The 10,480-nt window shown below is 54.4% G+C and overlaps 1 protein-coding gene across 2 annotated transcripts; it reads left to right on the plus strand.

The window, feature by feature from the left end:
* The first annotated feature begins 2,770 nt into the window (after positions 1-2,770).
* LOC139004944 (G-protein coupled receptor 183-like) lies at positions 2,771-6,739 on the plus strand. Of its 2 annotated transcripts, XM_070407429.1 has the most exons (3): positions 2,771-2,908; positions 5,170-5,392; positions 5,611-6,739. In XM_070407429.1, the coding sequence occupies exon 3, from the start codon at positions 5,623-5,625 to the stop codon at positions 6,679-6,681; it is 1,059 nt and encodes a 352-aa protein (XP_070263530.1). In that variant the 5' UTR covers positions 2,771-2,908; positions 5,170-5,392; positions 5,611-5,622; the 3' UTR covers positions 6,682-6,739. The 2 variants fall into 2 exon arrangements, with proteins under 2 accessions (XP_070263530.1, XP_070263531.1); XM_070407430.1 differs by lacking the exon at positions 5,170-5,392 and having other exon boundaries at positions 2,771-2,923.
* Positions 6,740-10,480: the final 3,741 nt, after the last annotated feature.

The raw sequence follows: 10,480 nt of genomic DNA on the forward strand, positions 1-10,480 counted from the left end.
ATGCCAGGTCATGGAATTAGGGTCATGTTCTAGAGCAGGGGTCCTCAAACTACTGCCCATGGGCCACATGCGGCCCGCCGAAAACATTTATCCGGCCCGCTGGGTGTTTTTGCCACCGCTGCCTGTTGCTTAGCAGCTGACTCATCCCGGGCCCACAGTGCACATGTGTGGAATGTGCGCCGCACTCTCCGACTCCCCTCCTTCTCTCTGTCTCTCGACTCCTCCTCTCAGTCTCAGGTGATCGGACGAGTCAGGAGCTTGCCTGTGCAGAGCCTGCTGCTGCCTGAGGACTGAGGTAAGAACAAGTTAGGATTTTTTTTTTTTTTAAGTTAGGAGGTCTTTTTTTTTTCATTTTGCAGTTAGTAGGGCCTTTTTTTTTGAAGTTTTGTTTTTTTACTTCAAAATAAGATATGTACAGTGTGCATAGGAATTTGTTCATAGTTTTTTTTTTAACTATAGGCCGGCCCTCCAATGGTCTGAGGGACAGTGAACTGGCCCCCTGTTTAAAAAGTTTGAGGACCCCTGTTCTAGAGAAATGTAGGGCCACTGTATATTTTAGCAAACTCATTCTCACCATGGGATGGAGGATGTAGAGTCGATTGGAGTGTTAAGGTCGAGAGCCAGGACTGGGGAATGAGAAGCTGTGGTTGGCTTGCTGGAGAGAGATGGCAAAGCCTACTCTATGGCCACTGCCTCAAGCATGTTGTAGAGGAGACTTGGGGGTGGATGGCACATTGAGGGAGAGCAAGGGAGGCTTGCAGGATGGCCTGGGGGGGGGGGGGCAGTATTTGTAGAGATGGGCCAATCCAGGAGGTGGAATGGGTCTGAGGAGTTAAACACATTGGCCTGATCCTGTGTGCCGAGGCGGTCACCAGTGGATAGCTGGACACGTGAGTCCTGGGAGGGAGAGACAGACGCATTTAGTGGTGTCTTTGGTTTGCCAGTGTTTCTCCCCAGCACATAGCAGGATTTCACTTCCTTGTCTTCTTGAAGTTAGATGTGGCCATCTGACTCGTGTGAGTCAATGAAATATGAGTGAAAGTGACACAAGGATCAAGTGCACAGCTCCCCGCGCTCTTTCCCTTTGCGTCAGCGGCGGGATCTGTTTGGCAAATTGTTCCCCATCCTACGTCTTCATCTTGGAAACCTCCCTGACTACCGAACTCAGGACTTGGAAGAGCCTCCTCCCGGGTGTTCCCTTAAGGCCCTGAACCCACTCTCCCTGCGTGTCTGTCTCTCCACAGAGGTCTCCCCCGTCTGCTTGTCAGAGGAAGGGTTTGTCGCTGTGGTATCCCTCGCTAGTTCTGGAAGTTCAGGGTAATGTGGACATTCACTAGGGGTGAGTGAATAAATATGTTTTAGTTAAGTGTCCAGAAGTCCTAGTAATGATTCAAAAAATATTTTCGAAAAAGGAAACAAATACATCTGTACCCTTTCTCAATCCTTTTCTTCCTCATTTTTAAAAAAAGGCAGGGGGATGCATTAGCTTGACAGAGCCCCGGACGGCTGTACCCTGAACGAAACCACACCAGGCTACGCGGCGTATGCTTGGGGCTGAAGATGCTCCCGGAATGCAGGCGTGCAAGCCACAGAGATGAGATAGGGTGTCACCTCTGCTTTCTCTGGCAGACACAGCTGGTGTCAGAAATCAGTGCCCTGCGAAGCTGCTCCCAGGGTAACACCCAGGGTGGTCACCAAGCTCAGAGGCAGCTGCAGCCGCAGGGGCTCCACCCATCCCAGGAAGAGCAGCCTCTGCGTCTCACCTTTCACTAGGTGAACCCTAACTGTCCTGGGGACACGGAGGAAGGTTCCCCTCGGGTTTGGGAAGCGTGCATGTCAGGCAGCTCTGGAAGCTGCATTAGCTCTTCCTTCTGGGGGTGCTGGGAGGGAAGTGAATGGTAAGTTTCTGGTGAGAAAGGGCTTCTTTACAAAACTTCTCTCCAATAGGTCGGGAGCTCTGGGGGGCATCTTTCAGGGCCCGATGTATACTTGGGGAACGTTGGGTCCTGTGGCCCTCGTCAGTGGGAGGCCGAGGAGGGGAGCGTGCTGAGCCACACGGTGGCCTGGGGGAAGCCGAGGCCCGTGGGATGCCATGCTGGAGCACAGGGGTGTGGGGAGTGGTTCAGGCCGGGCTGGAGAGCTGGATGCCGGTGGAAGCGGGCCTCACCAGGTGTTCAGAGACAGCCAGGGGGGACTACTAGGAGCGGGACACAGTCCCGATCACAGGCTGGGCACGATGCCTCATTGATTAGCCAGGTGTGGTGGAGAAATCCATTCTCTGGGAAACGAGAGGGAGAGAAGAGCTGGGACCAGCCAGCTGCCCAGCCCCGCCTAGTGCAGCCCTCGGACTGCTGTCCACCAGAACCGCAGAGGTGGCTGTCGGGCTCCATTAAGGCCCCAAATCCAGGAGTCCCTGAGCCAGGCTGTCTCCCCTCCACTTTCCTGCAGGAGCTGAGCTTATCACAGTCCCCTCAGGGCACCTCTCGCTTCCCTGGCCCTCACTCCAGGCGCGGGGCCTGGGGGGTGAGAGGGGAGAATGGTGGCTGCTTGGTAGTCATGTCTATGGTCTAAACCCCAGCCTTTGTGTGGGGGGCACAGAAAGAGAACAGGAAGCAGCGTCCCAGAGCGACTCTCCTCTCTCCCTCGTTCTTGGGAGCCACGGGGGCCAGGCCCGGTTGGGAGGTCTTGTGGCTGATTGTGCACGTCCTGTGGCAGGAAGATTATACCCTGTTTTGTTTCCTTTTTTTTTTTTCAGCAGGGGTGGGTGAAGCCCCGAGAGTGTGGATTCCAGTGTGGTGAACTGACTCCATTCCTGCAGAGCGGAGGGTGCAGGCACCGTCACCGAGGAAGGCAGCTGGCCACCGGCCACGGCTCTGCAGGCTCGCTGTGCACGCCCTCGGTGAGCCAGGTACGTGGACCACAGGTGAGTCTCCTCAGGGCAGGAGACAGGTGCTGGGGCTCGGAGAGGAAGGCTCAGGTTGTAGCTGCTCTCCCTGCATCTGTTGTCAGGGGGTGGAACATCCCTGCCGGGCCCCAGCTCCCCGGCCAGGGGTCTCTGCCACTCCTGTCTGGGCAGAAGGCCAGGCCAGGCCAGAGGGATCGAAGGCCAGCGTCAGCCTCAAGGGAAAACTGCTGATAGGCCCAGGCTGACTCTGGGGGCTTGATAGTCACATTTATGGTCTCAATCCCAGCCCTTGGAGGACACAGAGATAGGACAGAAGGAAACAGTCACAACTAGACTCACAGTGTGACAGCACCTGTCCACTCCCCGGGGTGTGGAGGTGACTTCTCTGTGGGTGTCTCTGGGAAGGGGGGCCATGGGCTGCCAGCAGGACCAAGGTCCAGAGCACTTGTTTTGTGCCAAAGAGCAAAAAGGGAGGCCCAGGCCAGGCCGCAGCATCCTGGGTGCTGATGCTGCAGAGGATCACTGCGGAGTGTTCGCCGGGAGAGGCACACCTGAGAGTTGCCATCAAGTGCCTCCAAGGGTGGAGGGGCTCACAACGTTTTCAGAGGCTTCAGAGAGGAGGTGGCCCTTAGCAGGGCCAAGGGGTTGTGGGCTGTGCCAGGCCTCGAAGGGAGGGCTCAGGTACCCTCGGCTGAGGAAGTGACGGTGAGCCCCAAGGCCCTGGGGCTGAGGGCCAGGCCGAGCCAGGCTGCCCGGTGCTGAGTCCTGGGGAAGAGGCCGGGAAAGTCAGGAAGTGGGGACAATGGCCAAGGGCCGGGGTCTCCTCGGGAGCCATCCATGCTTGTGGACAAACAGGGAAAGGGAAACACTACTTCTAACCAGGGGTCTCATAGCCGCTCCGTGACTGGAGAAGTTGATTCTAGAACAGCGGTTCTCAACCTTGGCTGCACATTAGAATCACCTGGGAATCTTTTTAAAATCCTGATTTCTGGGCCCCACCCCATAACAAAGAAACAGAATTTCTGGAGGATGAGGCCCAGAAATCAGGATTTTAAAAAGATTCCCAGGTGATTCTAATGTGCAGCCAAGGTTGAGAACCACTGTTCTAGAAGGTGAGTTGAGCTGTGGCTGGGACCCTCCTGAGCTCAATTTGCCCATGAGACGATGTTCCTTGCCCTGCTGGGATGCTGGCTCCTGCAAGAATCCCCCTCACCACAGTCCCCAACTGAACATGATGCCCTGGAAGCTCAGGTGGCCTGAGGGCCGGATTGTTCAGGGAAGGAGCGGGGGAGGAAGAGCCTCAGAACCTGAGTAGTGATTTCAGAAGTGAGGATAGTGGTCACCCTTGAGTGGAGCGGGGCTGGTGCAGGAGAGCTTCTGGGGGGCGGATGAGGTAAGTGTCCTAATGCGGGTGCTAATCACAGGGCGTGTTCACTGTGTGAAAATCGTCATGCTGTACTTTTACGATTTGCATACGTGTTTGCGTGTATGTGTTGGATTTTAAAATGGCTGCAAATTCTTTGACGTTCCTCCTATGAGATGTGGCAGCTCTGTCCCCTTCTCCCGATTCTGGGTGGGCTCGTGACTCGCTTGTAACCCACAGAGGGAGGCGGGAGAGATGATGCGGGCTAGGTTAGAAGAGGCGGCGCAATGCACCGATGGAAAATTTGAGGTTCCATAAGGCCACAGATCAAGAGGCAATTGCCATTGAAAAAGAGGGTTTGTTTTAGAGATTCCAAGAAGAAGGGGCACACCACATCACAGGGGGCCCCACAGGAAGCTCTGGGTCGGCCAGGAGGCAGAGGGAGAGGGGCGGAAGTGAGGGCAAGGGCCTTTATTGTGGTTTCTGTGGAAAGGAACAGGCAAGGTGGGGTAGGCAGGTGTAGGGTTGGCTAGTTTGAATAATATCATAGGCTCTGGGACACACAGGCTGCTCCTGGTCATCTGGCACCTTGACCCTGGGGTGATTAAGATGGGGCGGGGGGAGAGGGGGGTATTGGATAGTGGCCTAGAGTGTAAGAGTCCAACAAAGAGCTGGCTGAGGTGTGGCTCTGGACTGGTTCGTCAGGGTTTGAAAGACACACTCAAGGAACTGGCTCGCCCAGGGAGGGGCAGTCCCTGCAGAGTCAGCAAGGCAGCAAGCGGTCACTGCATCAGAACACAGAAAATAAAAGATGTGGTTAATACATGGAGCGTCTACCCAGCCACTGGGATGCTTTCTTTTGGAGCCTCAAGCTGCTGTGTGAGAATCTAATTCCTTTCAGGCTGCCGTGCTGAGAGGAAGCCCGGCCCAGGAGCCCACGCACAGGTGCCTTCGTTGACAGCCCCAGCTGAGGCTCCAGGCAAAAGCCAGCATTACCTGCCACCTCCTGAGTGAAGTCCCCTCTAGATGGCCCCAGCCTCTGCCCTTGACTCTTCCCAGCTGAGGCTCCCAATGTTGAGGAGCAGAGGAAAGCCATTCTCACGATGTCCTGATCAAAATCTGCCGTGAGCATAATACGTTTGTTTTAAGCAGCTACATTTCAGGGGTAATTTGTTATGCAGCAATAGTAACTGGAACAGTGCGTTACACTTCAACAAAAAGTTTACTTAAAAAGACACGTTTTTTGTGTGCATGTTGCCTTGGCAAACTATTAATTATTGCTGTATAGAGCTGTCACCCCACAGATTCAGTATCACAGTTTACTTATTTTTGTCTCCCTGAGGTCCTCTCTGACATGGCTTCCAGCACAGACACCCCAAGCAGCATCTCCCACAATGCCAGCTTCTGCCTTCCTCACCACCTACCCCGGGCAGCCAGCGTGACACTCTGTCTGTTCTACACAGTCCTCCTGGTCTTCAGCACCCTGGGAAATACGCTTGCCCTCTTCCTTGCCTGTCAAAAGGACAAGAAGATCAACTCAACAGGCGTCTACTTGGTCCACCTGGCAGTGTCCGACCTTCTGTTCACACTGGCTCTGCCTGGGAAGATCACCTACTACGCGCTGGACTTCAGCTGGCCTTTTGGGGAAGGGCTCTGCAGGCTGACGGCATTCATATTCTACATGAACACCTACGGGGGGATCTACCTCATGACGTGCGTGAGCGTGGACCGCTACCTGGCTGTGGTCCGCACCCACCAGCGCCCCCGGCTCCGCAGTGCCAACAGAGCAAGGCTGGTCTGCGTGGCCGTCTGGGCCCTGGCGGGCCTGCAGACGGTGCCCCTGCTCTTGATAACCATGACCAGGCCAGTGGCAGGCAAGGTCACCTGCATGGAGTATGCCAGCGTTGAGAAGGTCTTCAGGATGTCCCTCATCATCCTGGGGGCTTGTGTCGTTAGCTTCTGGGGGCCGCTGGGGGTCATGCTATTTTGTTACGTGAAGATCACAGTGAAACTGTGCAGGACGGCCCGGGACAACCCTCTGACAAGTGAGAAAGGGCACCACCGGCGGGCCTGCCTGCTTACGCTGGTGGTGCTGGTCGCTGTGGTGCTGTGCTTCAGCCCCTACCACCTCAACATCGTCCAGTTCATGGTGAGGCAGATGCTCTACCTGCCGTCCTGCCCCGAGCAGAGCGCCTTCAAAGTGTCCCTGCAGCTCACCGTGTCCCTCATGAACATGAACTGCGCCATCGACCCCCTCATTTACTTCTTTGCATCTACACGTTACAGGGAGTGGCTCCTCGGCATTTTAAAACTCAGAGCGGCAGCATCCTCTTCTTCCCCGGTGAGAACTTCCTCAGAAACACAAAGTACCACCAGGCTGGAGGCTCCGCCCTTCGAGGAGAATGAAGTCTAATGGCTCTGAAACTGCATCCAGGGAGCGGTTCGGGGTTGGGGGCCTGGACTGTATATAATTTGTGTGTGTGTGTGTGGGGGGGGGGGGGCGGGGGGAGTGGGAGGGTTCTTTAAGGCAAAAAAATAGCCCTGGCTGTTTTGGCTCAGAGGTTGGAGTGCTGGCCTGTGGACTGAAGGGTCTTGGGTTTGATTCTGGTCTAGGGCATGTACTTGGGTTGCAACCAATTGATGCGTCTCTCTCACATCAATGTTTCTCTCTCTGTGTCTCCCCCCTTCCCTTCCACTCTCTCTAAAAATTAATGGAAAAATATATCGTTGGATTAGGATTAAAAAAATAATTAATTAATAATTTAAAAAAAGGAAAAAATACAAAACTAGACACAGAGTCTTGGATGGTGAGTGAGCTTGAACGTCACCCTAGAGCTTGAACTCCGTCCACCTGCAGTGCATCGTGATAAATAACAGTGCAGCTCCTAGCCTGGGGCGGAGATGGGGGTGGGGTGGGGGGTCTGTGCTGCTTCTCCTGGAAGAGAGCATTTTCACAGTAATAGTTGGCACCACCAAAAGAACTGTCAGCTGAGCAAGTATTTAGATGACGTTTCAAATCTAGGGAAGCAGAATGTTCTAATGAGCACAAATGCTCCTCCTTCCAAACCAAAATTGGTAAAAACGTAGAGTTAACATTTACAAAAATGACAAGGTTTTCTTGAAAAGGTCGGAAAGCAGGGGGAGGACGCACACCAAGCTACTGACCCGGATGCCTCGGGGTCGGGGGCGAAGGGACTCTGTTAACTGTGGCTTGAGAAGTTGGACGCGTGTGCCGTGGGAAAGCGTCCGCACGGCTGGTGTGATTAATCGGGAACAGCGTCGGGGGAGGAAGAAAGTCGGAGGAACAGGCCCTCGTTTCATCGGTGCAGGTGGGCAAGCCCGATCCCCTTTCAGCGGCTCCCAAGCTGTGGGTCGCGAACAATGAAAATACATCCTGCATATCAGATATTTACATCACGATTCATAACAGTAGCAACATGACAGTTATGAAGTAGCAACGAAAATAATTTTATGGTTGGGGGTCACCTCAACATGAGGAACTGTATGAAAGGGTCGCGGCATTAGGAAGGTGGAGAACCGCTGCTTAGGTCATGTTTACAAGAGACACAACAGCTTCCGTTGCACCTTCCTGAGTCTAAAGCAACGTGCAGAGAGCGGTTTGACTTGGGCGATTCTGCATTTGGTAGTAACATAGAACATGCACCTCTCTGCCCGAGCGCGGGGAGCACCAGGGCCAGTGAGATGTCTGTCTCGCACAGGCCCCAGCCCGCCCTGCTCCTTCTCACAGTGGCCTCTTCCCCCTGGCCAGCCCCCGGCTCTCCTTCCCATCCCTGACCCTCAAACTTCAGATGGGGCCCTCTGTGCAGTCGCCCTCAGCCCCTGTCCCAGCGTGACCCTCTCTGTTCCTGGTGACCTGACTCTTGCATCTTGTCATTTCTGACTGTGTTTTGGGCCCTCGCCTCTCTTCCTACTGGAGCTTCACACTATGCTCTCTCTCACGGGGACTGTCTCAGGTGGCACCCAGATTGGAAGTTCCCGAGAAATGTGTGTGCTGAGCCCTCCTCCCTGCCCTGGGCTGAGGGTTAGTGCTCAGCCCATGCTCACTGGTGTGAGTCGGGGAGGATAATTCCTCTGCTGCAGTGTGATACATCGCACGCCATCAAAAGTCCTTGGGGCCTATGTTGAAGTTCTGGGCACGCCTTTCCTCCGTCCTGCCCCTACCTCTGGCTCCACGGGGCTGGGAGCCGGCAGGACGCTGGGCGCCAGGGTTACCTGCAGACACGTGACTGTGGGTGCCCGTGGCCAGACAGGTCTCGGCATTGCACACCAGTCCTGGGGATGCGCTGGTCAGCACCACCGTGGAGGCACTTCCGGCATGCGGGAGGTGAGGAGTCAGAGAGAGACTCAGAGGTCTTGGAACTCAGCTGAAAGGTGCCTCTGCACCCTATGCCTGCCTCTCTGAGTGAATCTCATAGGTGCCCGCCTGGCTGGGGTTCAAAGCTCACACTCCAACCCAGTTTGCACCAACCCAGCACTTGTCAAAGGGCATGGAAGGGGCAAGAAGGGGCCTGGCCAGCCTGCCCAGTGAGGGGGTGTGACAACGAGATGCCTTCATAACCTGGAGGCCCCTCCTGGGAGAGGGGCCAGGCAAGCAGGTCTGTCCAACTCCAGACCTTACAAATCCTTCCCGACCGTCCTCCCAGGTGTTTCTCACACCTGCCCACCCTGCATGCCGGGCTTTCTAGCTCCACAGCAGCTGGGGGCCGGTTTGTTAAGACATGTGGAAGCAGGAAGAAGGAAGTCATATCTGATGGCATTTGGGTACAAGAGGATGTGGAAAGAGGACCCAGGTCATGAGATCCAGCGGAAGTGGCCACAGTGGGTGGGAGAGAGAGCGGAGCCCATATGCACAGGTTTGCAGCTGGTTGTGGATGGATGTGAATGGCTTTCTTTTCAGACGGGGTGACGATGGGTGCAATTTACAAAGATCAGGGGAATCTGAGTTCTGAGGATTAAACCAGCCAGGAATGCTCCAGGCTGGGCTCCGAGTACAGAATCTGAGCTCAGGGGACCAGCGGGAGAGTCCTGCAGAGCAGTCACTCCGCCCCCCAACCCCTCCCACTTTGAGCTTCATTTTCCTCGTCTGTAAAAATGGGGACTATAGCCCGGCCGGTGTGGCTCCGTGGTTGAGTGTTGACCCACGAACCAGGAGGTCATGGTTGGATTCCTGGTTGGGGCACATGCCTGGGTTGCTGGCTCCATCCCCTGTGTGGTGTGTGCAGGAGGCAGCTAATTGATGTTTTTCATCATTGATCTTTCTCATCATGGATGTTTCTATTTTTCTCCCTCTCCCTTTTTCTCTCTGAAATCAATAAAAACATATTTTTAAAAAATGGAGATTATCCTATCTACCACATGGGGTTATTGTGGGAGTCCATGAACCAATACATGTATACATCATTTAAAACTGAAGAGATCATTTAAAAAGACAACTGCTTGCAGCCACTAAGTTTTCCAAATCGGCTTGCACGACTCGAGTCAGTGGGGATGTACATCTACTCCTGGGGCCAGAAGGTCCCAGCCCAGGCCACATGTGCCCCTTGAGCCATGGTTATCAAAGTGTGGTCCTCGGGCCAGCACCATCGGCACCACCAGGGGACTTGTTAGAAATGCACATTCCTGGGTGACACTCTAGACCAGTGGTTCTCAACCTTCTAGCCCTTTAAATACAGTTCCTCATGTTGTGACCCAACCATAAAATTATTTTCGTTGCTACTTCATAACTGTAATGTTGCTACTGTTATGAATCGTAATGTAAATATCTGATATGCAGGATGGTCTTAGGTGACCCCTGTGAAAGGGTCATTCGACCGCCAAAGGGGTCTCGACCCACAGGTTGAGAACCGCTGGTCTAGACCTTTTGAAGCAATGGCCTGGGGGTGTGGCCTGATGCTGTGTTTCGACAAGGTTTTGGGGTAATCTGGTCGCATGCTCCAGTGTGAGAACCACTGGCCCTCCTTGGATGCCCGTGCCAGCATCTGATCTCTTGCTCACGGTATAAGTTTGCGAGGGTTGTTGTGATTGATAGATCTTCCCTTCCCCCAACTGGTGGGCAGAGTAACGGTAAACATAATGTAACCTGCAGCCCAGAAATACCTGAGTGCCTAACCATGTACCTTATATGGACCATACATTAAGCCACCAATCAGCGCAGGCCGAGTACCCTAAGCCCCCATTCCTTCCCATTCCTC

The sequence above is a fragment of the Myotis yumanensis genome, unplaced genomic scaffold (genome assembly GCF_028538775.1).
Source record: "Myotis yumanensis isolate MYYU_CA2020_CCGP unplaced genomic scaffold, mMyoYum1.0.hap1 SCAF_3, whole genome shotgun sequence".
NCBI lineage: Eukaryota > Metazoa > Chordata > Mammalia > Chiroptera > Vespertilionidae > Myotis > Myotis yumanensis.

What these genes read in the sequence shown, in the direction of transcription:
- LOC139004944 (XM_070407430.1), top strand. Translation starts at nt 5,623, where the DNA reads ATGGCTTCCAGCACAGACACCCCAAGCAGCATCTCCCACAATGCCAGC.